The following is a 25,388-nucleotide window of genomic DNA, read 5'->3' as shown; positions in this document are numbered from 1 at the left end:
TCCCAAACCTTCCCTTCCCAAACCTTCCCAAACCTTCCCTTCCCAAACCTTCCCTTCCCAAACCTTCCCAAACCTTCCCTTCCCAAACCTTCCCAAACCTTCCCTTCCCAAACCTTCCCTTCCCAAACCTTCCCAAACCTTCCCTTCCCAAACCTTCCCAAACCTTCCCTTCCCAAACCTTCCCTTCCCAAACCTTCCCTTCCCAAACCTTCCCAAACCTTCCCTTCCCAAACCTTCCCAAACCTTCCCAAACCTTCCCTTCCCTTCCCTAACCTTCCCAAACCTTCCCAAACCTTCCCTTCCCAAACCTTCCCTTCCCAAACCTTCCCTTCCCAAACCTTCCCAAACCTTCCCAAACCTTCCCTTCCCTGAGTTGAACACTGCACAATATTGGACATTTCTTAAACTGCACTTTGCCATCCAACAGGGGCAGGTCACTGGGTGCTCCCAGGCAGTGGGTGGTCACACTCAGTGTCACCCACTCACACTGTAAACAGTGGGGTAGTTTATGGGATCTTTTAACTGCCTGCCTAAAAATATTTGACAGATAGTCTCCTGAGCCACTTAAAGTTCTTCTAATCAAACTCTTCACTGTCGTTTTCCCAGCAATTAATCTGTCACCAGCCAGAGGAGAAATCACCCACCTGCTCACAGGGTTGGTCCCAAACCCACCCAAAGGGGGAACACAAAGAAAAAGGGCTTTTCCCCTGCACAACAGCCCAGCTCTGTGCTGCTTTTCATCCCCTTTGCTCCTTGCCTGAGCTCCCATCGAGCTCCCCATCGAGCTCAGCCTTTAAAACACGATTTGATGGCTGATGGTGTCTGGTTTTTCCCTCTGTGAACACTTCTTTTCAATGGCATTTCGACCCAAAGTTCACATGTGTTGTGTCCACCCCACTGCCACCCTGCTCCCAAATCTGATTTACCCGAGTTCAACTGCACATTTCATGGCCTGCAACAAACACATCTCTGCAAACACTTCCAATTAAGAGCAAGGTGAACCACACAGAGCTGAAACAGGGCTACAAAAGAAACAGCCTGCTGCTAATTAGCAACTGTACAAGTTTGGGAAGCAATTACTTTCTCACCCATAAATTAATGAGTGGTTCCCTTCATTAATCTGCCCAAGCAGCACAACTCTGAGCCAGCCTGGAAACAGGGGGATGGTGCTAAAAAAGGATGTACATTCATTTTTATTTAGCCCAGCTCTGAAAGAAGCCTTTAAAAATATTAGTTCTATATTCGTTAGTCTTATTTAGAGCAGCCACAGCCACGCAAATCAGGGGTTATGGATCCCCAAAGTTCAGCTGGAGAGACACAGAAATATTCTCCCAGCATTCATTATCCAGCTTATGGATTTGAGCAGCATGAAAAATGGATGAGGACAGAGGGGTAAAATTCTTAGGAAGCTACAACATGACTCACTCCCTTAGTAAACTCCAAAGAGATAATTTACAAGCAAAGGAAGCACATGGAATAACTGAGGGCTCGGCTGGCTCATTAATTCCCAGCACAAATCAATGAGGATCAGCTTCCAGCACACCCAAGGAAAGCACAGCAGCTTTCAACCTCCCCAACTCCTTAAAACAGGAGTTAATTACCAGAGCTGATACCACTTAAAAAAGGGGGAAGGGTTGATTAGGGCAGTCACCTTGTATTTGCTGGTGATACATGAAGACAGTTATTGAGACATCAAGTGTGGAGAAGGAAGTGATTCCATTGTTCCCCCCCGAGCTCTCACACCAACCTCCCAATGGCAGCAGCATCATCAACCCAGCTCTTAATTACCTCCTTAATGAGGGTGTCTTAGCATCCTAATCCACAGGGCTTTGGCCAAGAACCTTGGAACAGCAGCCTTTTGAAAAGCAGCTCCTGGTTCTGCCGGGATGAATCCAGAGAAACCCTGCTGGGCACTGCCCGGGGTTCACAGAATCATGGAAGGGGTTGGGATGGAAGGGACCTTAAAGATCATCCAGTGCCACCCCCTGCCATGGGCAGGGACACCTTCCACCAGCCCAGGTTGCTCCAACCTGGCCTTGGACACTCCCAGGGATGGGGCAGCCACAGCTTCTCTGGGCAACCTGGGCCAGGGCCTCCCCACCTCAACAGGGAACTTTGGTCGTGGCAAATGAACTTTATTCCCAAAAGCAGCTCCCTGGGGTCACCTGGGGATGCCAGGGACACCCTGCCCTGCTGGAGGACACACCACCATCCCAGGGCACATCCAGCAGGGCAACAATCCAAGTGGTGACACAAGGGAGGGCTGGAGCACCACGAGGGAACATTTGGACCCTGGGTAAGGACATTCTGCTTGTGGAATTCTTTGCTTTAGGTTGTAGGGAGGTGGATGTTGGTCTCTTCTTCCAGGGAACAAGGGACAGGAGGAGAGGAAACAGCTCAAGTTGTGCCAGGGGAGGTTCAGGTTGGACATCAGGGGAAAATTCTCTCTAATATCCCATCTATCCCTGCCCTCTGGCAGTGGGAAGCCATTCCCCCTTGTCCTGTCCCTCCATCCCTTGTCCCCAGTCCCTCTCCAGCTCTCCTGGAGCCCCTTTAGGCCCTGGAAGGGGCTCTCAGGTCTCCTGGAGCCTTTTCTTCTCCAGGTGAACCCCCCCAGCTCTCCCAGCCTGGCTCCCTGCAGAGCTGCTCCATCCCTCTGATCATCTTGGTGTCTCCTCTGGACCTGCCCCAACAGCTCCATGTCCTCCCTGTGCTGGGACCCAGAGCTGATTTTCATGTGGCTGTGATGGAGCTGAGTGAGCACAACTATTGCCCAGAGCCTTGTGCCAGGGGGAGAAGCATGAGGAGCACATTCCTTCCCCCAGGATCTGGCTCCTGGATGGAGATCTGGACAGACAGCAGTCATTTTAATCCATAGGGGCTCTGAAGAAAAGATTCCTGGGGAATTATGTATGACAGGGCTTTGTCTCTCAACTCAAACTCCAGACTTCCCAACTTAATTACGGAACAAAACAATTCCCTGAACTGCCAGCCCACAAATTATAAATTTCATTGAGGCTCATGTGAATGAAGAGCAGAACAAAGTGCTGGCCAAGCTGCTGAGTGACAGAGCCACTGTTTAAAAACTGGGGCAGCCCTGACCCAGGACAAATATAAAAAGCCTGAAATGACATATTGATAGATGGCACTCCCTGCAATAAAAATGCTCATAGTCTGGCCATCAGCACCTCCAAATGACAGACACAGCCCTGCAGTGGGTTCAGGGAGGATTCAACTCATTGGCTGTGTTTGATAATCACTTTTCAGCTGATTTAACAAAGGCCACCAGTTCTGGGTGGCAGTGAAATGTGAAAGGCAGGGGTGGAGATGGTGAGTTGGGCTGCACAACCCCAGCTCTCCAGACACCCCACACACATGGCCATGCACTGAGTGGGGCTGCAGCCACCCCATAATGTTCTGTGAGTCCCCTGAAGGGGAAGGAACTCCTGGAAAAGCTGAACACAGGAGTGTTCTTCTTGTAGATACCAAGAGAGAAACAGTCACTGTTGAATCCCTCACCCTTCTGCTCCCAGAGTCACATTCATGGAATCACTGAGGCTGGAAAAGTTCTCCCAGCCCATGGAGTCCACTCTGTGCCCAATCCCCACCCTGTCCCCCAGCCCAGAGCACTGAGTGCCACCTCCAGGGCTTCAAACCTTCCTGGGACTCCAAACCTCCCTGGGCAGCCCCTTCTAGTGTCTGACCACCCTTTCCATGGAGAAATTCCTCCTGAGGTCCAACCTGACCCTCCCGTGGCACAGCCTGAGGCCGTTCCCTCTCCTCCTGTCCCTTGTTCCCTGGGAGCAGAGCCCGACCTCCCCCGGCTCCCCCCTCCTGTCAGGGGGTTGCAGAGCCAGAAGGTCCCCCCTGAGCCTCCTTTTCTCCAGGCTGAGCTGTCCCCATTCACTCTATTTTCTACAGCTTCCCTTGGGTATTGGAAGAAGTTTTTCACCAGGAAGGTGGTAAAACACTGGCACAGGTTGCCCAGAGAAGCTGTGGCTGCCCCATCCCTGGAAGTGTCCAAGGCCAGGTTGGACAGGGCTTGGAGCAACTTCAGCCCAGTTGAAGTCCCTGCCCATGGCAGGGGGTTGGAATTAGAAGACCTTTAAAGGTCCATTCCGACCCAAACCATTCCATGATTAGTGAGTTGTAACCTTTAGTTGGACCAATGGCAGCAGCAAAATGGGTTCACTCCCTGTCAGCAGAGGCTGCTCAGGACCCACCTGGAAGCAGCTTCCACAGCAGCCCAGGACAACTGGGATTTATCCAGCACTGCCAGACCCTCAGGGACCCAACTGTGCCCTGCCCACAGGGAGGTGGCACAGCCCCAGGCAGCCCTGCCACTGCCCACCTGGGCACCTCAGACCATCCACACCTTGTCCTTGGACCCAGAGCTCACAGGTGAGGGGACAAGACAACATTGAGGGGCTGGGGTGAGTTCAGGGAAGGGAACGAAGCTGGGGAAGGGGCTGGAGCAGCAGGAGCAGCTGAGGGAGCTGGGGGGGACTCAGCCTGGAGAAAAGGAGGCTCAGGGGGGACCTTCTGGCTCTGCAACCCCCTGACAGGAGGGGAGAGCTGGGGGGGGTCAGGCTCTGCTCCCAGGGAACAAGGGACAGGAGGAGAGGGAACGGCCTCCAGCTGTGCCAGGGGAGGGTCAGCTGGACATCAGGAGGAATTTCTCCATGGAAAGGGTGGTCAGGCATTGGAAGGGGCTGCCCAGGGAGGTGGTGGAGTCCCCACCCCTGGAGGTGCTCAAAAAACATGGGGATGTGGCACTTGGGGACATGGCCAGTGGTGACCTTGGCAGTGCTGGGGGGATGGTTGGACTTGATTTTACAGGTCCATCCCAACCTTCATGACCCTGTGATTCTGGGACAGTAATTGGTCAATGTTGGGCTATTTTCATGCATGGAAATCATCCATGGTTTGGGTTTATTTATAGCAGGCACTGGAACAGGAGATTTAGCTTTACCTCCCTTCATTTAAATTCCAACTGGGATTCAGCAGGACTCAGTGGCTTTTTTGACAGGTGGGGGCAGTCCCCTCTTGCTGCTGCAATTAAAAACTCATTAAGGCACAGCTCATTTTCCTCATTACTTTAAGCACTTAAATAATCTTTAGTGTTTAATATGACAAGACTGAGCAGATTGGAACTGATACTTCCCCCTGCTCCTTCCTTCCACACACTTCCTTGGTCATTAGAATCTTGCAGCAAAGCCTCAGGAGCTTTGCAGCCCCAGAGCAGCATCCTCAGCTGGGCCAGACACCACCCCCAGCTGGGCCAGACACCACCCCCAGCTTGGTGTGGAGGTGCTGCAGGGAAGTCATCAGGGACAAGTGTTTCCAAGTGGCTGCAAACTGATTTCACAAAGGCTTGAGAAGATTCTGTGCTGGGACTGTCACCTCTGCTCTGCCCAAAGTGCTGCCCTCAGACACCGTGGGACAAACAGCCCTTAGAGTGAGGGCAGCCAGGCTTGGGTTGTCCTCCTGAAATGAAAAGGGATGGGGAGAAGCTGGAAGGCTCAGCTCAGGGGAGAAGGCACAAAGTCATGTTGTTCCTGTGAGCTGCACGATGTAGCTTCACTTTCCCAGAGAAGCTGTGGCTGCCCCATCCTTGGACGTGTCCAAGGCCAGGTTGAAGCAACCTGGGCTAGTGGAAGGTGTCCCTGCCCAGGGCAGGGGTGGAACAGGATGGTCTTTAAGGTCTCCCCCAGCCCAAGCCATTCCATGATTTAACAAGGACAGACCCTTCCCCAGGGACAATGTTCCGCTTCGGGCTCCAACCACAGCAACCAGATCAGAAAACCATGGAATATCCTGAGCTGGGAGGGACCAACTCCTGGTCCTGCACAGACACCCCAACAATCCCACTCTGTCTCTGAGAGAATTGTCCAAACCCTCCCTGAGCTCTGGCAGCCTTGGGGCTGTGCCCACTGCCCTGGGGAGCCTGGGCAGTGCCCAACCAGCCTCTGGGGGAAGAACCTTTGCCTGAGATCCAACCTGAGCCTGCCCTGACACAGCTCCAGCCATTGCCTGGCTGCTGTCCCTGGTCACAGAGAGCAGAGATCTCCCTCAGCTCTGCAGAAGCAGCTCTGGAGTGCCAGGCCAGGTTTGGTTCTCACTTCTGAAGGAGTTCCTAAGGGCTCATCTACACTTCATAGGAAAATCCTTTTGCCCCTTTGGTTTAAGAAGGAATAAATGGCAAAATAGAATTATTAGATTCTCAAAGAATCCAACAGAGTCCTAAAGTCATCAACAGAGTCATTAGGGATGAAAACCCCTCTGAGATCATGGAGTCCAACCATCCCCCAGCACTGCCAAGGCCACCACTAATGATGTCCCCAAGTGCCACATCCATGTCTGTTGAATCCCTCCAGGGATGGGGACTCCACTCCTGCCTGGGCAGCTGGGCCAGGGCTGGATAACCCTTTCCATGGAGAAATTCCTCCTGATGTCCAACCTGACCCTCCCCTGGCACAGCTGGAGGCCATTCCCTCTCATCCCATCCCTTGTTCCCTGGAAGCAGAGCCCGACCCCCCCCAGCTCCCCCCTCCTGTCAGGGGGTTGCAGAGCCAGAAGGTCCCCCCTGAGCCTCCTTTGCTCCAGGTTGAGCCCCCCCAGCTCCCTCAGCTGCTCCTGCTGCTCCAGCCCCTTCCCAGCTCCATTCCTTTCCCTGGACATAAAAATGCTGTATGGCAACACAAACCTCTGGCTTTTGGAACATTCAAGACAACGAGTTGCACGTTCTAGACCTTAAATACAACCATCAACTGTGCCAGAGACACGCTGGCATTAGAACAGACTAAGGCAATAAATACATTGGATGCATATTTAGTAACCCCAGGACTGATTCTCCCTTTACCACTGGCTTAAGGAAGAGAACAGGGTCCCACAGAGTTCAGACACTCATGGAAATGAGAACAAGTATTAAGCCCTGCGAGAATCTAAATCTCCATCCCCTCCACCCCATGAGCCTCTTTGGAGCAACACTGGATTAGCTCAGTTCATTTTAAATGGACGTCATTTATCTCCAGTATTTAACCAGGAAATCCCACTGGGATCAGCCCCATTTTCTGGCAGATGCTTTGCAGTGTCTCCTACTAATTGTTTGTTTATTTGCTTTGAGCACTACCCGTTGTTGCCTTTTTAACCTGTCACACGGGAGCTCTGGGAAACAAAATGCTGAGCCCTGTCCACGTGCCAGATATGCTTCATTCTCAAAGGAACACAAGAAATCACTTTTAATCAAAAATATCGAGTGACAATATCAATTCCCAGGTGACAAATGCTGTGTGAGCACCACAACTGCCAGGGCTGGACCAGAGGCCAGGGACACACTGGTAGGAGATTTTGTCTGAGTTTTTGCAGGGAAGGGAATCCCAGCAGCAACCTTGAGACTAGACTGGAACACACTCAACCCTTCCTGTCTTCACTTGGGTTAGAATTGAACCCCTGACTTTCTGTCCTATGGTACAATCACAGAATCATGGAATGGTTTGGGGTGGAAGGGAACTTAAAGCCCACCTTGTCCCACCCCCTGCCATGGGCAGGGACACTTCCACCAGCCCAGGTTGCTCCAAGCCCCGTCCAACCTGGCCTTGGACACTTCCAGGGATGTTGGTAGTTGTTGGACTCTCACATCCCACAGCAACAAACCTCACTGATCATCAGCCACTCTCAGTCACTCTGGAACACGTCCCTCACTCCTGGCCATGAAAAGGGAAAAATTGTGATGATGAAGCCGCAGAAAACACAAAAGGCCAATATAGGATGATGCTGGACTTGGTGTGAGCTACTTCCCCCTGCAGAGCATGAAGTGCCACCTCCTGGAACATTACACTTGGTTGTTAAACTTGTTTAAAACCCTCTTGTTCTCCCATAAAAACATCCCAGATAAAAATCTGTGAGCAAGGACCCTTCATCCAGCTTCGGGTCAATTGAAACACAATCTGTCTCAAGCAAAGCCAGGGAAGCCACCAGAGAAATCCATGATTTTTCAGAAAGGTCATTTAGACCCCAGTGTTGGGCCAGCACTGAGTTGCTTCAAACTGTTGTAAGATCATAGAATCCCAGGATGTGCTGAGCTGGGAGGGACCCCCAAGGATCATGGAGTCCAACCCTCAGCCCTGCACAGGCCCAGCCCCAAGAGTCACCCCCTGTGCCCCAGAGGATCAGCCAAACTCTCCCTGAGCTCTGGCAGCCTTGGGGCTGTGCCCACTGCCCTGGGGAGCCTGGGCAGTGCCCAACCAGCCTCTGGGGGAAGAACCTTTGCCTGAGATCCAACCTGAGCCTGCCCTGCGTGAACAAGAGCTCCAGCACTGCTGCTCACAACATCCACACTACCAAGGAATCAACCTGCCTTTCTTCTTTCCCAAACCCAGATCACAGGGCAGCACAGCTCTATTTAAAACCTCAATTACATGGAAAAAAAATGGAGCCTCCTTCCTGTCCTGAGCACTGATAACTCCTTCCTGCTGCTGGAGCTGAGGAGGAATTAGCTGTGCTCTTGTTCTCTCCTCTCTCCCGGGGCTGAGCTGCTGTCAGACCTCTTGTTTGCTTTGGAGAGCTTGGGAAAATCACCCTCCCTCCACCAGGCTGGAAACAAAGAGCAAAGTGAAGAGGGTGTTTGTGGGGTTTGAGTGCCCAGCTCACCTTGGAGCTGTGAAACGTTGGACTGTGGGTTTTCATCCGAGCTGAGACTGGGAAGGGAAGGCTTTCCCAACACTTCCAGCCAGCAGAGGGATGTGGCATCCTTTAAAAAGGCTTAAACCCCAATTTCCCTGGGTCCCTGAGCTCTTGGGATTAGAAACACAAGAGACTTTTCCACATGCCAGCTTTTGGGACCGGAGCACAGGTACGACACTAAACTGTTCCCAGAGAAGGAAACTGAGGCACAAAATGTCCTTGATGTCCCTTGGCTTGAAGGCACCTGGCCAGGATGAGCTGCTGGGAATTCAGGGATATGTCCTATTTCTGGAAATAGGACATTTAGAGCAAGGCACTGCCCAGGCTGCCCAGGGAGGGTGTGGAGTGTCCCTCACCGGGGATGTTCCAGAACCATCTGGACACAATCCTGTGCCATGTGCTCTGGGATGACCTTGCTTGACCAGATGCCCCACTGTGGTCCCTTCCAGCCTGACCCACTCTGGGATTCCTGCTTGCAAGTGGAATTAGGTGACATTAGACAGCACATACTTTTTGTTATTAAAAATCCCCAAGAAACAGCAAACTCCCACTTGGATCAGCCCGAGAAAAGCCCCAAACCCACCCAGCAGCCCCCTGTGTGTCCTGCCAGCCTCTGACCCCCTGCAGCTGAGCAAGGATGAGCCCTCAGTGCCACCAGCCCACTACATGGATCCTGGGAAATGTCTCCCCCCCTCTCTGCCTCAAGAGGAAGTGTTCCAGAGATGCCCCTGTCCCAGCTGGAAGAGCCCCAGGAGCACATCCTTTGCTCACCTCCTTCCTCACCTACTTCCCTGGCAGCCCAAGGCATGATTTTTCCAGGGAAGAGCTGAACTCTGGGAAAGCAGGACTAGAGGGGGGAGAGGGAAGAGCAGCCCTGTGCCTTGGAGGAGGCAGATGTTTGCCCTGCAGAATTCCCATGGGATCAGTGTTTGGAAACATTGATTTAAACCCAACTCATTGCACTAATTGGTGCCCAGGGCAGAGCAGCCTCAGCAGCACCAACACCCACAGCTCCATCCCTGCCCTCCAGTATCCTGGAGATCAGGAGTTCTTCCCACAGGAACACTCCTCCTGCTTGGCTTGACCCAAGGAATACGAAGCAGTTTGATACACAAGGTAAAAGTGAGGGTTTTTTCTCCCCAAACCCTGACTTTGGATCAAGGTCTCAACTTCAGCAGCACATTCAGAGAGAGACCTCTCACCACTGATGGATCAAAGCCTTTGGGTTTGTTCCACTGCAGCAAAGTCCAGGCTTTTTCTTCAAAAACAAGGTTAAAAAATTGAAGGGGAGAAGGAAAAGGAAAGGGAAAGTCCAGGAGTTGGAGCTGCACAAATCCAGAGGTAACTGAGCTGCTGGGTGCCAGTGCTGAGAGGGGGCTCTTCCCAGAGCATTCATAAGATGCCTTTTTTACAAGTTTTTAACTTTTTTTTTACATTCCCTAAATCCATGAACCCCATGACAAAGCCCCTCCTGCCCTGCTGTGTACAAACAGCAACCACATCACTAAACCTGATATTATCACCTTTTCCCTGGCAAAATTTGACACCAGGATGGGAAGAATCACACCACAAACTGCCAGCTTTTCCCAGAATAATTTGTTCAAAGTGTTGGTTGACATAAAGAAGGAATATCTATTTATCAGTCCCTGTTTCCATGAGAAATACAGAAATTGTGTTGGGCAGAAATCAAGGCTGGCTGGCACAAAACTTAACTTGTGGCCCATTGAAACCTACTCCAAATGCACATTAGAAAATACTGATTATTAATTATTACCAGTGAACTAACATTAAAAGGAAGAGTAAAGTTCCTTACAAGTCACTGAAATCTTGAGGAGAGTTTTACTCAGAACACTGAAGACTAAAGTGGGGGGGAAATGGGGAGTTAAAAACTGGGAAAAAAACAATGGAAAAAAAGGGAACAGCTCCAGGCAGCTCACCTTGACCTCGATGAAGTCTGGTTTTCCAAGGGATATCAGCTCAGCATAAGCTTTGAGTTCATCCACATTCCAAGCTTTCACCAGGGTCAGCCTGTAAACCGTGCGCTGTTCCTGGAATCAAGGAAAAAATCCCATTAGGATCCCACTCTGGCACAGGGATGTTCCAGCCCTGGGACTTCAAAGAGGAAAAAAAGAGATTAAATCATTCTTTTATTCCAGAGATTGAACCAAAGCAGGAGCCTCCTCACTTGTTCTTTCAAGGTATTTACTCCCCAGCATCGGAGCTGAGCCACCTTATCCCATAAAATGACTGATATTCCTCCTGGATTTCCCAGGCACTTCGTTTTTACAGGAGCTTTAACTTAATGGGAAAATAACCAGGAAATTTAACTCTCTTTGATTTGCTTCCCCAGGCATAAAACGTCCCCATTAGTTACAGATGTTTTCGTTCCTCCAGCTGGATCATCTGGCACTGGTGACTTTCCACAGGAACATGGACTCATCCAGGTTGGAAAAGCCCTCTGAGATCATCAAATCCAGCCATTCCCCAGCACTGCCAAGGCCACCACTGCACCCTGTCCCCAAGGGCCACTCCCACATGTCTTAAATCCCTCCAGGGTTGGGGACTCCCCCCACTGTCCTGGGCAGCTGTGCCAGGGCTGGACAAGCTTTTCCATGGAGGAATTTTGCCCACTATCCAACCTGAACAGTGACAGCACTCCCAGAGCTTCTGTCCTTGGAGTTGTTCTGATGTGCCCTCCAAGGGCTGCTCTCCAGAGAAGCTCCTGGGGACAAAAGGACTCTCCACACAAGCACTTGGCCACGGAACAAATCCACTCTCGCCGTGACATCCGCTTGTTTCCATCTTCTCCTTCCCCTTCAGCTCCCATTGATGTTTTATTTCACTTATTTTTGGAATTTTATTTCGCTTATTTTTGGAATTTCATTTCGCTTATTTTGGGGAATTTTATTTCACTTATTTTTGGAATTTATTTACAGAGCAATTTTCCCAGCAAAAGTGCTCTTTGATTAACTCCTTTGCCATCCCCACACACTGTAGACTATAAACTGGGACAGTTCAGCCAGAGGGAAAGAGCCCTCAACAAACCCACAGCAACAAACCCACAGCAGCTCCAGGCTCCTCAGCTGGGCCCAAGCTGGATCCCAGCCTGGATCCCATCAATTTTCTATAATTTTGGTGGCTTTTTGGTTCTTTTTATTAATTTTTATATACTCTTGTGATTTTAGTTTGGCCTTTTTGTCCTTTCTAACCATTTTACCAATTCTGGGTTTCTTTAGTACTTTTAAACAATATTTCTCAAATTTATATATTTTTTTGACATATTTTTATAATTTTTAACTAATTTTGCCCATTTTCCTTCCCTTAACCCCATTTATTTTTGCTCATTTTTTGCTAGTTTTGGTTCATTTTTCCCAATTCCTTTTTTTTTTTAATATTTCATAATTCACACCAATTGTCTTGTATTTGTTGGTTGGGTTTGGCCGTTTTTAACCAAATTTGGGTGTTTTCCCCCAGGCACTACCTGCCCCACAATCCCTGGCAGCACTGACAAGGAATAACTGTGCATCCAACACTTCCATAACTGAACTATCCCAAAAACCATATTAATTAATCACAACTGGGGAGGGAAAGCAGGGAAAGAAACTCAAGTGGATACAGGAAACAGGTAGAAAAATCAAAATTTACTGTTGTGACTGAAGAAGCCTCTTTCCAGAGGGCAACATCTCTCAAGTGTTTTTAGGAAAAGCTGGAGAAGGGACACATCAAAATGACTAAACAGCCCAAAATGTTCTCTGGGAGTAATCCTTGAGGAATGCCAGCAGTCAGATCGCTTTATTCATGTTTTATTTGTATTTGTTGTACAGCAGAGCCCCAGGAGAGCCTCTTATAAGCACAGCAAAACAAGAAATAAAGAGCTTAAACCCCGAGAATTCAACGAGCTGAAGCGGCGGGATCTCAAAGCAGGCTGATGTTCTGCTCCCTGCTTTTCCCAGGAAAAGCAACTTATTTCCCCCTCTGCAGGCATCAGGAGAAGGGGAGAGGAAGAGGAGTTAATCAAATAACAAACCTTGTGGAGGGGAGGGAGAGTCAAGGGTGTGGAACTGCATCTGTTTGACATCAAAAAGCTCCGGGTGCAGAGAAGCAGCCCCGGGAAGGGGCAGGAGCACAGATGCCCATCAGGTGGCAAAGGAAATCCAGGTTATCAGGGCAGGCTGGTCTAACACACAGCACTGGGCTTTCCTTGGGATTGCCTGAGGTCCATTAAAGGCACCTTAATATAAAATATTGTCCAAGAAATATCTTAACAGGGGGAAAACCCCTGAGAGGCGCTTTGGCACGCGTCACTTGGTCCCCGAAATCTTTCCAGTCTCGCTCTCTGGAGGACACAAACCACCTCAGGGTTGGCAGGATGCTCAAGAAACAGAGATTCTGGGCTTTGTCCCTTGATGGATTCTCAGAGCTACAGAGTAACAGGTACCTTTCTCTCTGGGGGTCCCAAAAATGCAAGTTCCAGGGTGCAGCTCAGCCTTCTGTTCCCCAAACACTTCGAGGGCAAAGGAATGAAGATCTGACCCGGGGAAAAGCAGTATTTTCCCTTCAGGCAATTCCTGCTAAAAATTCCTGCTAAAATCCTGCCAGGCTGCCCCGAAAAAGCATTGCAGCCTTTCAGTGGCAGGACAGGGCACAAGGGAAGCACAAACCTGAACAGGGTTAGGGGAGGATATTTAGGATAAAAAAAAGCCTTTCACTGAGTGGATCTGAGGTCCTGGTCTCTCAGAAGATCTGGGAAGTGTCACGGTCCCAAGGCTGCCAGAGCTCAGGGAGTGGGATTTGGGGTGTCTGTGCAGGGCCAGGGCTTGGACTGGATCCTTGTGAGTCCCTTCCAGTTCAGGATATTCTATAATAATACAAATGCTGACACTCCCCGGGCCAGAAAGGGTTAATAAAGGACCTGGTGTCACTTTGACAAAGTGTTCCCTTCCCACTTCAATAACCAAGAGGGATTGGGGCTGCTTCTTTTTTATCATTTCTTTTTAATTCCCTCCTCCTCAACATTCATCTTTTCGTAGATCAAACAGAATTACTCTCCACGAAACAGCCCAGGGCTGATCTCAGGAGGGACAGGGAAGGGGGGACACCCCAAATGTGCAGCAAAGAGCAGGGGGTGGAGTGATCCCAGAGGAGCATGATCTCCCTTCTCCAGGTGGGACAGGAGAGGAACAGCAGCTCCCTTCTCCAACCAAGGCAGGGGAGCATCTCCCTTCTCCAAATGGGAAAAGGAAGCACCTCCCTCCTCCACCCAAAGCAGGGGAACATCTCCCTTCTCCAGGTGGTGCAGAGGGAGCATTTCCCTTCTCCAAGTGGGACAGGGGAGCATCATCTCCCTTTTCCAACCCAGCCCTTCCCTTGGACCGTGTCCCTCACACTGGCTCTGTTGTTAAGACACAGGAACAGTGTCCCACCGTTTGGGAGTAAATATAATAACCCCTTTATTTTTATCCCCACTTCCTAGCCCCAAGGCAGGCACCCTGAACACTCACACACCTTTCTCAGACACAGCTCAAGTTATTTCATTGTTGGAAAATGCTGTTTCCTGCCCAGGCACCTCCAAGAAATGCCTATTTTTGCAGCTAATGAATCTCAGTATTGTCAACACAAACACTGAGCTGCTTGAACAGCAAAAGCACCCACTGGGGAGAGGAAATGATGGTGCAAACTCCAAACAAAAATTGCTCTTTCCTTCACACAGCTTCACAGAGCCTTTGCAGGGACTGGGGGACGAGCAGGAAGCCACTTCAAAGGCAGCTCCTTGGGCTCATTAGGATTTGCTCCCTCCCTTCAAGGGAAGGCCTGACTTGCAAAACGACTTCAGGACACATTTTCAGAGCTTCTGAGCTGGCAGGGACCTGCTCTGATCACGGCACAAAACAGTCTGAAAACTGGCAGTGCAGCCCCACAGCCCAGCATTCCTGGAGCAACTGGAAAGCTGCCCTTTCCCAGCACTGGAAAAGTCCTTTCCCCAAACTCCAGCCTCTTCCCTTGCCTGGATTATGCAACAACTTCCTAAGTGAGCAAGTGCTGAATAAAGATATCAAAGCAATTTTCACACTTGGAAATGACTTGTCACAGGGATGTGGATCAGGAAAAAAAACCCCTGGAGCCAAGAATCGCTTCAGCAGAGTGGTAACGTGTGTTTTTATGCAGAAACCTCGGCAAGGATAAAGGATCCAAAATGCAGAAAAAGGGAATTTCAAATTCCAACACAATCCAAAATTTCACAGCTTTCCAAAGCTTGGAGACAGAGCCCCTGGAAGAGGCCTGGAGATCATTTCTGCCTCTCCCAAAGCCAGCTCTGTTCAGCCTCCAGGCTCCCAGAGCTCTGCAGACCATGGAATGGTTTGGGTTGGAAGGGACCTTAAAGATCACCCAGATCAACCTCCTGCCATGGGCAGGGACACCTTCCACTAGCCCAGGTTGCTCCAAGTCACATCCAACCTGGCCTTGGACACTCCCAGGGATGGGGCAGCCACAGCTTCTCTGGGCAACCTGTGCCAGGGCCTCACCACCCTCACAGGGAACAATTCCTTCCCAATATCCCAGCCATCCCTGCCCTCTGGCAGTGGGAAGCCATTCCCCCTTGTCCTGTCCCTCCATCCCTTGTCCCCAGTCCCTCTCCAGCTCTCCTGGAGCCCCTTTAGGCCCTGGAAGGGGCTCTCAGGTCTCCCTGAAGCCTTCTCTTCTCCAGGAGAATCCCCCCAGCTCTCCCAGCCTGGCTCCAGAGCAGAGGGGCTCCAGCTCTTGGAGCATCTCCGTGTCCTCCTCTGGATTCAAGTGTGGCACCAGGAGAACATCATCACCATCAGAAGACTCAGTGCCCTTGAAAGGATACAGATTAATCCATTTTTTTGGCAAGCAGGACCCTCCCCTCCCATAAGAAGCTCCTCACTCTGCTCTGGCTCATCCATCACTGGAGGAACAGTGTCCTCCAAGAGTCACATTGCAGGACCCAGGGATTGTCATGCTGAGCAAATTTCCACAGCACAGGAGAAGTTCCTTCTCAGCACAAGAGCCCAAAAGTTTTCAGCTTCCTTTCTTCAGGCCAAGAGTCATTAAAGCAACAACCTGAACAGGTTGTGCTGCGTAGGAACCTGCTAAAACCACCCATTGTTCCAGAATTTGCTATTAATACACCAGTTAAAGCGAGTGGAGCTTTGTCTCCACTGCTAAAAAAGGTGCTGATTAGCATAGGATAATTAACACACGAGCTGCTCTGCTGTACAAGCCCAGCAAAGCTCAGAGCATCGATTTTGGGGCTTGCAAAGGGAGCCTAAAGCCCAGCCTAAACCTGCAGCTCAGCACCAGAGCCCTTGGGCTTCACCCAGGATGGCCCAGTTGTTCCCAACTCATATCCCCAGGATGGGGACAAAGCCCACCTTGTCACCAGCACCCTCTCTTTGGACCCTGAACCAGCTCCAGCACAACATTAAATCTCATATTAAGGATCTTCTTTGCTGCCTGTCCCGATGTGGGGAAAAACCAAACCAAATTATTGCTTCTCAAGTGCTTGGGGGTGTTGATTTTTCCACATGTCCTGGAGTTTCTGAAGGTTTAAAGCCTCAGAAGTCTCTTCCTGTGCCCAGTATTTTCTTGCCTGGAGTGACCCAAATATTACTGTGATCTAAGTTTAGCTGGAATTGAGACACAGATAATTTGGAAAGTCAGCCTTGAGAGTTTGCAGTCCCACCAGATTTTCAAAACTGAGGTTTTCTCCAGATTTGGATAATTCAGTTTATTACACGTGAGACCATCAGAAAATAATCTGTTGTTCATGTTAAATATGGGTATCTAAAGAAAGGCTCAGGAATGCCCCAAGATTTGTGTTTCCATCTATGTGTAAGCATAAAACCAGCTTTTTAAGTGCTCAGTTTTTCCCAGCTGAGACTTACAGACTCCCCTCAAAGCTGACTGAGTGGGTGGGATCTCTGCCCATGGCAGGGGGTGGAATCAGAGGGTCTTTAAGGTCCCTTCCAACCCAAAGCATTCCAGGATTCCATGATCTGAGTGTTAATACCAAAGCAACTGGGATGTTCTTTAAAAAATAACCTCAAACTTTAAATTAAAAAAAAACATAAAAAACAACCAAAACATGAACCTGGTCCTTCTTTTCCATGTCAAAGCCATTCCTGATCTTTGTGAGAGAAACAGGAAAAAAACTAATTAGAGAATCAGGGAAAAAAAACAATTCCAAGGTGATGTGTCCACATGATGAAGGACTGGTCCTACATCTTTTCTCACCACTGGAATCCAATTCAGTCCCTTTAAAGGTCAAAGAGCAAAGCAAATTCTAATTCTTTCAGCTTTACCACATTTCTGTAAGAAACAAAATTGTCTCTCTGAGTATAATTATTCTGAGGTGCCAAGTCTGATCTCCAGATGAAATTCCTTATTCTTTTAAGGTCCTGCAGATAAGATGAAAACTGGCCTGAATAATAATTAGAAAACCATCACAGTTGGACTTTTGGTTTGTATCAGGGTTTGAAAAGGCAGACATCAATCAACACAACCTCTCCAGGTCATCCCAAATCGAGCTGGATTGACCAGCTCTCAAATTCTGCCTCCAAAGAAGGAGGAAATCCTGCAGTGATGTGAGCACATCAGCTCAGATTCCCAAGCCAGAATTTTAAAGCAGCTGCTGATATGTGAAGCACAAGAATGGGGAATCCAGACTGGAAAGCAAGGAGAAAAAAATCCATAATTTTTCATTCTCTTGCCTTCCTAAGTCACATTCCCCTCCACAATCGTTCTTCCTGTATGTGCTTGTAATCTACTTTATTGCTTCACACTCCAGTAAAAATTAATCAGATTATTAAAAAATCTCTAGAAGTCAAACAAAGTACAGCAACAGCTTTGTTTTGAGAGCCATAAATGTTGTTCTCAAGCAAATCCAGAACCATGACTGCTCCTTATCCATTTTTCATGGCCTTGGTTTTATTACACTTAACTCTTGGAAATCAGCACCAACAATATTCCAGGGATTATTCATTTCTTTCCCATATTTCTGGGGCAGTTTCAAGGAATCATGTAAAATTTATACCCAGGGAAAAAGAAGTCCAAGGCAACGGGACTTAAAATAGAAGAGAATCACAGATCACATCACATCAGCAGCAAAAACCACCTCAAGCTTGCTGTTAAACAGACCACACAGCCTGCTGATGGTTCAGTTCCCAGGGAATTAGTGGATGTTTAACTCCAAAGGGCCACCACCTCCATCCCCCTGGCCAGGCAGAGCAGAGGAGCCGTGAGAAACTTTCTGCATGAAGATAAAAGACTTTTAGATTTATTAAATTCTTTCTGTATTTTAGTGTAATTCAGGAATACTGCTGAATTCCCCGACAGAAAGGCACAGAGCCTTTGTTTCCCACCGAAATAAAAATTCAGGATACCTGGTAACATTACATCCTGTAACTGTGTGATGCATCATCTCAGAGGAAGAAATAAAAAAGAAATAAGACTGTTTGGAAACAAAGCTCTCGTTGCAGTCTGAACATTCGTGAGCTACGTGTGAGAAAAGCTGGGACTGTTTTCCTGGAATGTGAGTCTGGGAGAGGCCCCGAGGGCCTGAGCTGAGCAGGAACCCCCAACCCACCTGGGACAGGGGCACAGCAGGGGGGACACACAGAATCCCAGGATGTGATTCTGAGCTGGAAGGGACCCCCAAGGATCATGGAGTCCAACCCTCAGCCCTGCACAGGCCCAGCCCCAAGAGTCACCCCCTGTGCCCCAGAGCATCAGCCAAACCCTCCCTGAGCTCTGGCAGCCTTGGGGCTGTGCCCACTGCCCTGGGGAGCCTGGGCAGTGCCCAACCAGCCTCTGGGGGAAGAACCTTTGCCTGAGATCCAACCTGAGCCTGCCCTGACACAGCCTCATGCTGAGTCCTGTCATGGAAGGGAAGGGGAAGGGAAGCTGACCCAGTTGTGGCCTTCCAGGACCTGAAGGGACTAAAAGAGAGACCATTTACAAGGGCCTGGAGTGACAGGACAAGGGGGAATGGCTTCAAACTGCCAGAGAGCAGGGTTAGAGGGGATATTGGGAAGGAATCCTTCCCTGTGAAGGTGGCACAGCACAGGGACACAGCCTGGGAAGGAGGGATTGTACTGAAGAGAATAAACTGCCACTTGTTATCTCAGGAAATAACGAACCAGTAATGCAACCTCAAGTGATGAAAGCAGAGATTGAGCTGCCATAAAAATATAATTACCTCGTTAAAAAACACTCTCGTGGACTGCAAAGCAAAGGATTTATGATATTTTTCTGCTGGGTTTTGTCCAAATCACCTAAAAATAGATTTGAAAGCCCCACCACCACCTGCTGGAGATCCTGCCCGTTTCACTCGACAAGGACCAACATAAACAGAGTCCGAAATAAATTTCTCTCATTGATTAAACAATCCTTGCAAGGCCAGGGCTCTTGTAAAGCCCTAATTCAGGAGCTGGGCTCTAAAACAACAAATATTATGGGCAGATAAATAAGCTTTAAACATTTTAACTGCCCATTCTGTTAAGTAGTTCAGCTCCAGATTGAGCTGGGGACAAAGAGAATTCCTGCATAGTGATGGGACAGAGCAGGATGGGCCAGGAGTGAGGAGAGGAAACATTCCCATCCCAGCACACATTGGGATGATGCTTTAAAAGCAGTCCCAGAAGGGCACCTGGATGATGCTCTGCAAGAAAATTGGGATGTGGAGATCAATCCTGTTGCAACCCCCCCCACCCCACCCCAGCACTGAGGGCTGGGAATCACCAACCATGGAAGTTCAACAAGGGGAAGTGCTGGATTCTGCCCCTGGGATGGGGCAACCTTGGATGGATGGACAGACTGGGCATGAGAGGCTGGAAAGCAGTGCCAGGAAAGGGCCCTGGGGGTGCTGGTGGGTGCCAGTTGTCCCTGAGTCAGCAGTGCCCTGGCAGCCAGGAGGGCCAACCCTGTCCTGGGGGCACCAGGGAGGGGATTGTCCCACTCTGCTCTGCCCTGGGGCGACCTCACCTGCAACATTGGGGCAGTTTGGGGGGACACAATGTAGGGAAGGGATTGAGCCATTGGAGAGTGTCCAAAGGAGGGAACAGAGATGGGGAAGGGCCTTGATTTGAAGCCGTGTGAGGACACTGAGGGCACTTGGTGTGTTCAGCTGGAGAAGAGGAGACTGAGGGGAGACCTCAGTGCAGTTCCACCTTCCTGGGCAGGGGCAGAGGAGAGGCAGGGACTGAGCTCTGCTCAGGGACAGCAGCCAGGGAATGGCTGGAGCTGTGTCAGGGCAGGCTCAGGTTGGATCTCAGGCAAAGGTTCTTCCCCCAGAGGCTGGTTGGGCACTGCCCAGGCTCCCCAGGGCAGTGGGCACAGCCCCAAGGCTGCCAGAGCTCAGGGAGGGTTTGGCTGATCCTCTGGGGCACAGGGGGTGACACTTGGGGCTGGGCCTGTGCAGGGCTGAGGGTTGGACTCCATGATCCTTGGGGGTCCCTTCCAGCTCAGCACATCCTGGGATTGTATGACCTTACCACAGTCTGAAGCAATTGGTGCCCTCATTTTGCATGGTGGTGTCCAGTGGCAGGGACCATGTGCTGAGGGAGCATCCTGGAGCACCCTGGGATAGTGGGACAGGGATGCCCAGAGAAGCTGTGGCTGTCTCATCTCTGGAAGTGTCCAAGGCCAGGTTGGACAGGGCTTGGAGCAACCTGGACTAGTGGAAGGTGTCCCTGCCCGTGGTAGGGATCATCTTTAAGTTCCTTTCCAACCCAAACCACTCTGTGGTTCTATTCTATGATTCTGTTCAGAAATTACGTTGCTTCTTAATAAATAAAACCACAACAAAGAGTTTACTCAAGTCCTCAGTGTCTCTGCATGCACAGTGTGAGTTCTTCTCCCCCCAAGGAGCCGGAGTTGGGGCTCCATGCTTGACAGTACCTGAAATTCCGACATCTCACATTAAACCCAGTCTCCATGAAAAGCCTTTGGATCCTCCTGCTTCCACAGCAGGTTGGACTCTTCAGGAGAGCCCAGAGAGGAGATGAGGCTCCTCAGGATTGTTAAGCAAATTTCAACACAGAGCCAGAATGCCATAAAAGCAATGGAGCAGACAAGAGTTTTTACAGGTCTGTAAACAGTTGTATTATCCCACGGATCATCAGCTCTCCAGTTCCAGGGCTCACCAAACACTCCATTCCCTGCTGGTTGTAGCATTAAGCAGTCAGGGGAGATCATTCACAGTGCATCTGGTATCAGTTCCTTCACCAAACACAGTCATGAGCAGCCAAGTGCTCTCCTGGGATAAGGAAAAACGGAGATTCCTGAACTAGTCAGCACAGGAACTGCACCAGACTATTACATTTAGAGATGTCTGAACACAACAGAATCCAAGCTCAGCCAACAAAGGCCTTAGTTATGTAAAAAATGGAAAATAAATAATTTCTGAACTGCCACTTTGCTTTGACCTTTGTCACTGTCACTAATGACCAGTTTTCTGAATTCAGGTATGTCCACAACAATAAACTCCAAAAATTAGAGAATTCCAGAATGGTTTGGGTTGGAAGGGACCTTAAAGATCATCTCATTCCACCCCCTGCCAGGGGCAGGGACACCTTCCACTAGCCCAGGTTGCTCCAACCTGGCCTTGGACACTCCCAGGGATGGGGCAGCCACAGCTTCTCTGGGCAACCTGTGCCAGGGCCTCCCCACCCTCACAGGGAACAATTCCTTCCCAATACCCCATCTAGCCCTGCCCTCTGGCAGTTTAAAACCATTCCCCTTGTCTTGTCAGTATGTGCCCATGGAAAAAGTCCCTTTCCCTCCTTTTATAACCCCCTTTAGGATCTGGAAGGGGCTCCAAGGTCTCCCTGGAGCCTCCTCTTCTCCAGCCACTGCCAGTCTGGACTCAGCACTGCAGCCTCTGCCACCCAAACACTCCTGCACACATCCCATTGTAACCAGCCTCTGAGGAGAGGATTCCTCCACCCTTCCAAAGCCACAAGTCTTCCTGATTTTATTCCCTTGCACAAATCCATGAGCACATTCCCCCCAGCACACCATTCCCACATTCCCATAAAATCCACATCCTCAGTTACACCTCTGTTTTACCCTCTCCATCTGAGAGGAGAAAACACATCACTCCTGCAGGTGCTTTGTCAACTCATCCTTCCTGAAACATCAAATGGATTCAAATGAATGGATTCAATGAACCCAACAAATGTTCCTTATTGGAATCATCCTGCCATTGATAATCAGTGAACAAGGAGAGAAATCCAAGAGCTATTCCATTCAGCAAACTGGAATATCCTGCAGTGCTCTGCACAGTCCCAATCCGTGGCATTTGGCCCCGTTACTTCAGCTTTACAGGCTGAAATAAAACCTTATTTTAAAGCAAAGTGCAGACAAAAGTTTCCTTTGCATATTTTTAGGCTCCTTTTGAAAAGTTTCCATAAAACCACACACATGTTCTGTCTTCTCAGGGTGATTTTACAGGAAGATTATTCCAGTTCCCAACCAGAGAAAATGTGACAAGATGTCCCCAAGAGCATGGAAGCTGCTGGGGTGGCTGGGAATTCTGGCTCCCAGGGAACAGAGCAGCCCCTTGGATAGTGATTGGGTTAACAAAGAACAGAAGGGCTGGAAGGGGGGATAGAGACTGGTTGGAACCAAGTTCCCTAAAAGCCAAGTCTGGCATCTCATACAGCTTTAGGAAGAGCTCAAGGCTAAGGAAAGATGGTGCTTAACAGAGGGAAAGAACAGCAAATGCTCCTTAAATGATAAGTGGAAGGAAGCTGGATAGTGTCTGGGAGCTGAGGAGGAGGAGAGATGAGAGGACTTGGAAAAGGAGGGTCCTGTTACTCCCATTCCCAGTTCCCAGGTAAGAGCCCCCTTTCCAAGGGCCACGGGAAGGGGCAGCAGTGCCTTGTGCCACCAGCAGGGTGGCAGCTGGGCAGCATCTGCAGCTGAAACAGCCCCCCAGGAGCAAACAAACAGCCCCAAAGGCCCAGGCAGGAATGAGGAGCAGGGGATTGGTGTGGGATAACAGACAGAGCATTGGACAAGGACTAAGACAACATGGATTTCACCCCCAGCTCAGTCTCTGGCTTGCTGGGGGGGTCACAGACACCTTGCCTTCCTCCAGCCTCACTATCCTGCCTTCCCAAGACACACAGGACAACCAGGAGCTTGGAATAACACAACCCTTTGGTCGTGAGCTGCGTCCATGAACATTTTTCCCCCTTTTCCTGCCTGCAAGCAAAGCTAGAGGCACTGGAACAGCAGGAGAAATCAGATTTTGCTCCCTCTGCAGCCAAACATCTCACTGCAGCCTCCCTTGGATTGCTGCTCCCTGGAAGCTCCACTGAAAGGAGATGATGCATTTCAGAGGCAATAACATCACATTAAACACCTTACCTGTGTCACACTCCTCACACTGCATTTCCAAGGGGTTACACCAGAAGTCTCATTAGCAAACCCATTAAAACAAGCACACAGCTGGTGCAGAGCATTTACTGTGCAGGAGAGTCAAATTCTTCCAAATTTCTAGTGGCAAAATTGATTACTGATTCTAACATCTGTTGCAGATTTTCCACTTAAGTTCTCCTTAAAAAGTCACTCAGCTCAGAAACATCACACACGGCTCCCCTCCCCCAGGAAGCACAGAAATCATCTCCCTGCAAATCAAATGTGTCTTTTCATAACAGCAATTGTTCCTGTCATATATTACATAATAATAAGCCCTGAAACGTGCTGGAGATGTGATTCCATGTATTTGTGCTGTTTGCAATCACACAAAGCCAAGGGGAACGTGGAGGGCAGGATCACGTTGGAGGGGGGAAAAAAGAAAAGACTAAAGCAGCAGATGCAAGGCTGGGAATGTTTAAATATGCAAACCTCACCATCCAGAATTGGAAAAGGAAATACCTGTGCAGAGCATTCCAATGCTGCCCTGGAAGGTGGGAATGGGAGATGGATTTTATATCTCTTGCCTTCCTCTGGCCAAACCACCTTCCAGCAAGGAGTATCCAGCACCAACCCCAGGCACTGTCAGTGGGTGACATCCCAGAGCAGGTAGAGGGAACCATTTCCCTTCTTGATCTTTTTCTTAATAAAGAAAAAAACCCAAGGCATTTGTTACACCTCCTCCAGAGAGCCATGACCCTGGTTCTCCATGAAATCTTAATTCCCTTGAAGTAGAAAAACACTGAGGGCAAGGTTAGACCCCAGATCTGAAGCACATGCTGTGTGTGATGTTTAAAGACCCAACTCTGAGCTCCTGCCAGTGCCAATAAGCTGTTTCCTTCGCTTTTTGTGACCCTCCTGGAAGGACAGGAAGGACAAGGTTCTGCTTCATCATCAGTTCCTGCAGTGCCACACATCTATTAACCTCCAGGGCTCGTTCCCCGCTTGCTTCGCGTGTGGCTCCAATCTGTTCAAGGGAACATTGGCACCTGTCCCCTGAAAGTTAGAGCAGCTCAGCAATGCCCACTTGGTGTCTGGCAGCACAGCAAGTACTGCAGGGCACGGGGTATGGAGTGGATTGGACAGGATTTATCATGATTAAGTCAAGAAAATACAGACAGAAGAGGTGGCACCATGGCAAGGTTGGGAGAATGTTCCTCAGAGCACGAGTGACACCAGGGACCTTCTTCCCAGAGATCATCAAGCCCACAGACCAGCAGCCACTTGCTTCAGGAGCTGTTTTAGTCTCCCAACAGCTTAAGAGCATTCCCAGCAGGGCAGGGAGGGGATCCTGCCCCTTTGCCCAGCCCTGGGCAGGCACATCTGCAGGGCTGGGCCCAGCTCGGGCTCCTCAGCACAGCAGGGCCAGGGAGCTCCTGCAGCGGGGCCAGCGCAGGCTGGGAGGATGAGGAGGGCACTGGAGCATCTCCCTGAGCAGCAAAGGCTGAGGGAGCTGGGGCTGTTCAGCCTCCAGAGCAGACACTGAGAGGGGACCTCCCACCGTGTGTCAGGGGCTGCAGGGAGGGGGCAGAGGATGGCCCAGGCTCTGCTCGGGGGGGCCCAGCAATGGCACAGCAGGAACGGGCAGGAACTGATGCCCAGGAAGCTCCAGCTGGACAGGAGGAAGAACTTCTTCCCTGGGCAGTGCCCCAGCTCTGAACAGGCTGCCCAGGGAGGGGCTGGAGTCTCCTCCCTGGGGATATTCCAGAGCCCTCTGGACACAATCCTGTGCCCTGTGCTCTGGGCTGGCCCTGCCTGAGCAGGGAGGTGGCACCAGTGACCCACTGGGGTCCCTTCCAGCCTGACCCACCCTGGGATTCTGTGGGAAAAAGCACATCCAGAATGGGCCATGTTGTGCTGGTCCATCTCCAGCTGTTTTCCCAGTGCCTGGGTAGAAATCCATACACACTTTGCCACCCTGGGTCGCTGCATCCCCACTTCATCCATCAGCAACTCAGAGGGGCACTCCCACTTGTCTCAGTCACATCCCTATCCTTGGGAAAACCCTCAGGGATTTATGGACCACAACAACCACAGCAACAGCTTCCAAAGGTTCTCAGCCTACAGAACGTGGTCCAGTAACACTGAGGGAAACAGATCCCAAATCCAACACAAAAGGATCCCAGATCTGACTGTGGGGGTGAGAGCTCACAGACCATGGGTTGTTTTCTTGCTCAGCACATCTGGTTGATGTTATTTTTGGGGGAAAAAAGCATCAACTTGATTATAAAATCATAAGGGATGGAAAATCCATCCCTTCC

The 25,388-nt window shown here is 50.0% G+C and overlaps 1 protein-coding gene across 6 annotated transcripts in view; it reads right to left on the bottom strand.

Moving 5' to 3' along the window:
* The window catches only part of TYW1 (tRNA-yW synthesizing protein 1 homolog), a 96,764-nt gene that overhangs the window by 12,693 nt on the left and 58,683 nt on the right, over positions 1–25,388 (bottom strand). For 5 of the 6 annotated variants that reach the window (XM_027668253.1, XM_027668254.1, XM_027668255.1 and 2 more), the window contains exon 14: positions 10,623–10,733. In XM_027668253.1, the coding sequence (XP_027524054.1) occupies positions 10,623–10,733 (111 nt within the window). Of the gene's footprint in view, positions 1–1,522; positions 1,879–10,622; positions 10,734–25,388 lie in introns of those variants that run through there. The other variant, XM_027668258.1, reaches the window with a different exon arrangement.

Source organism: Corapipo altera, unplaced genomic scaffold (genome assembly GCF_003945725.1).
Source record: "Corapipo altera isolate COAL_440 unplaced genomic scaffold, ASM394572v1 216, whole genome shotgun sequence".
Classification (NCBI taxonomy): Eukaryota; Metazoa; Chordata; class Aves; order Passeriformes; family Pipridae; genus Corapipo; species Corapipo altera.
The sequence above is the reverse complement of the archived record's forward strand: the minus strand, read 5'-3'. Positions and strand labels throughout refer to the sequence as shown.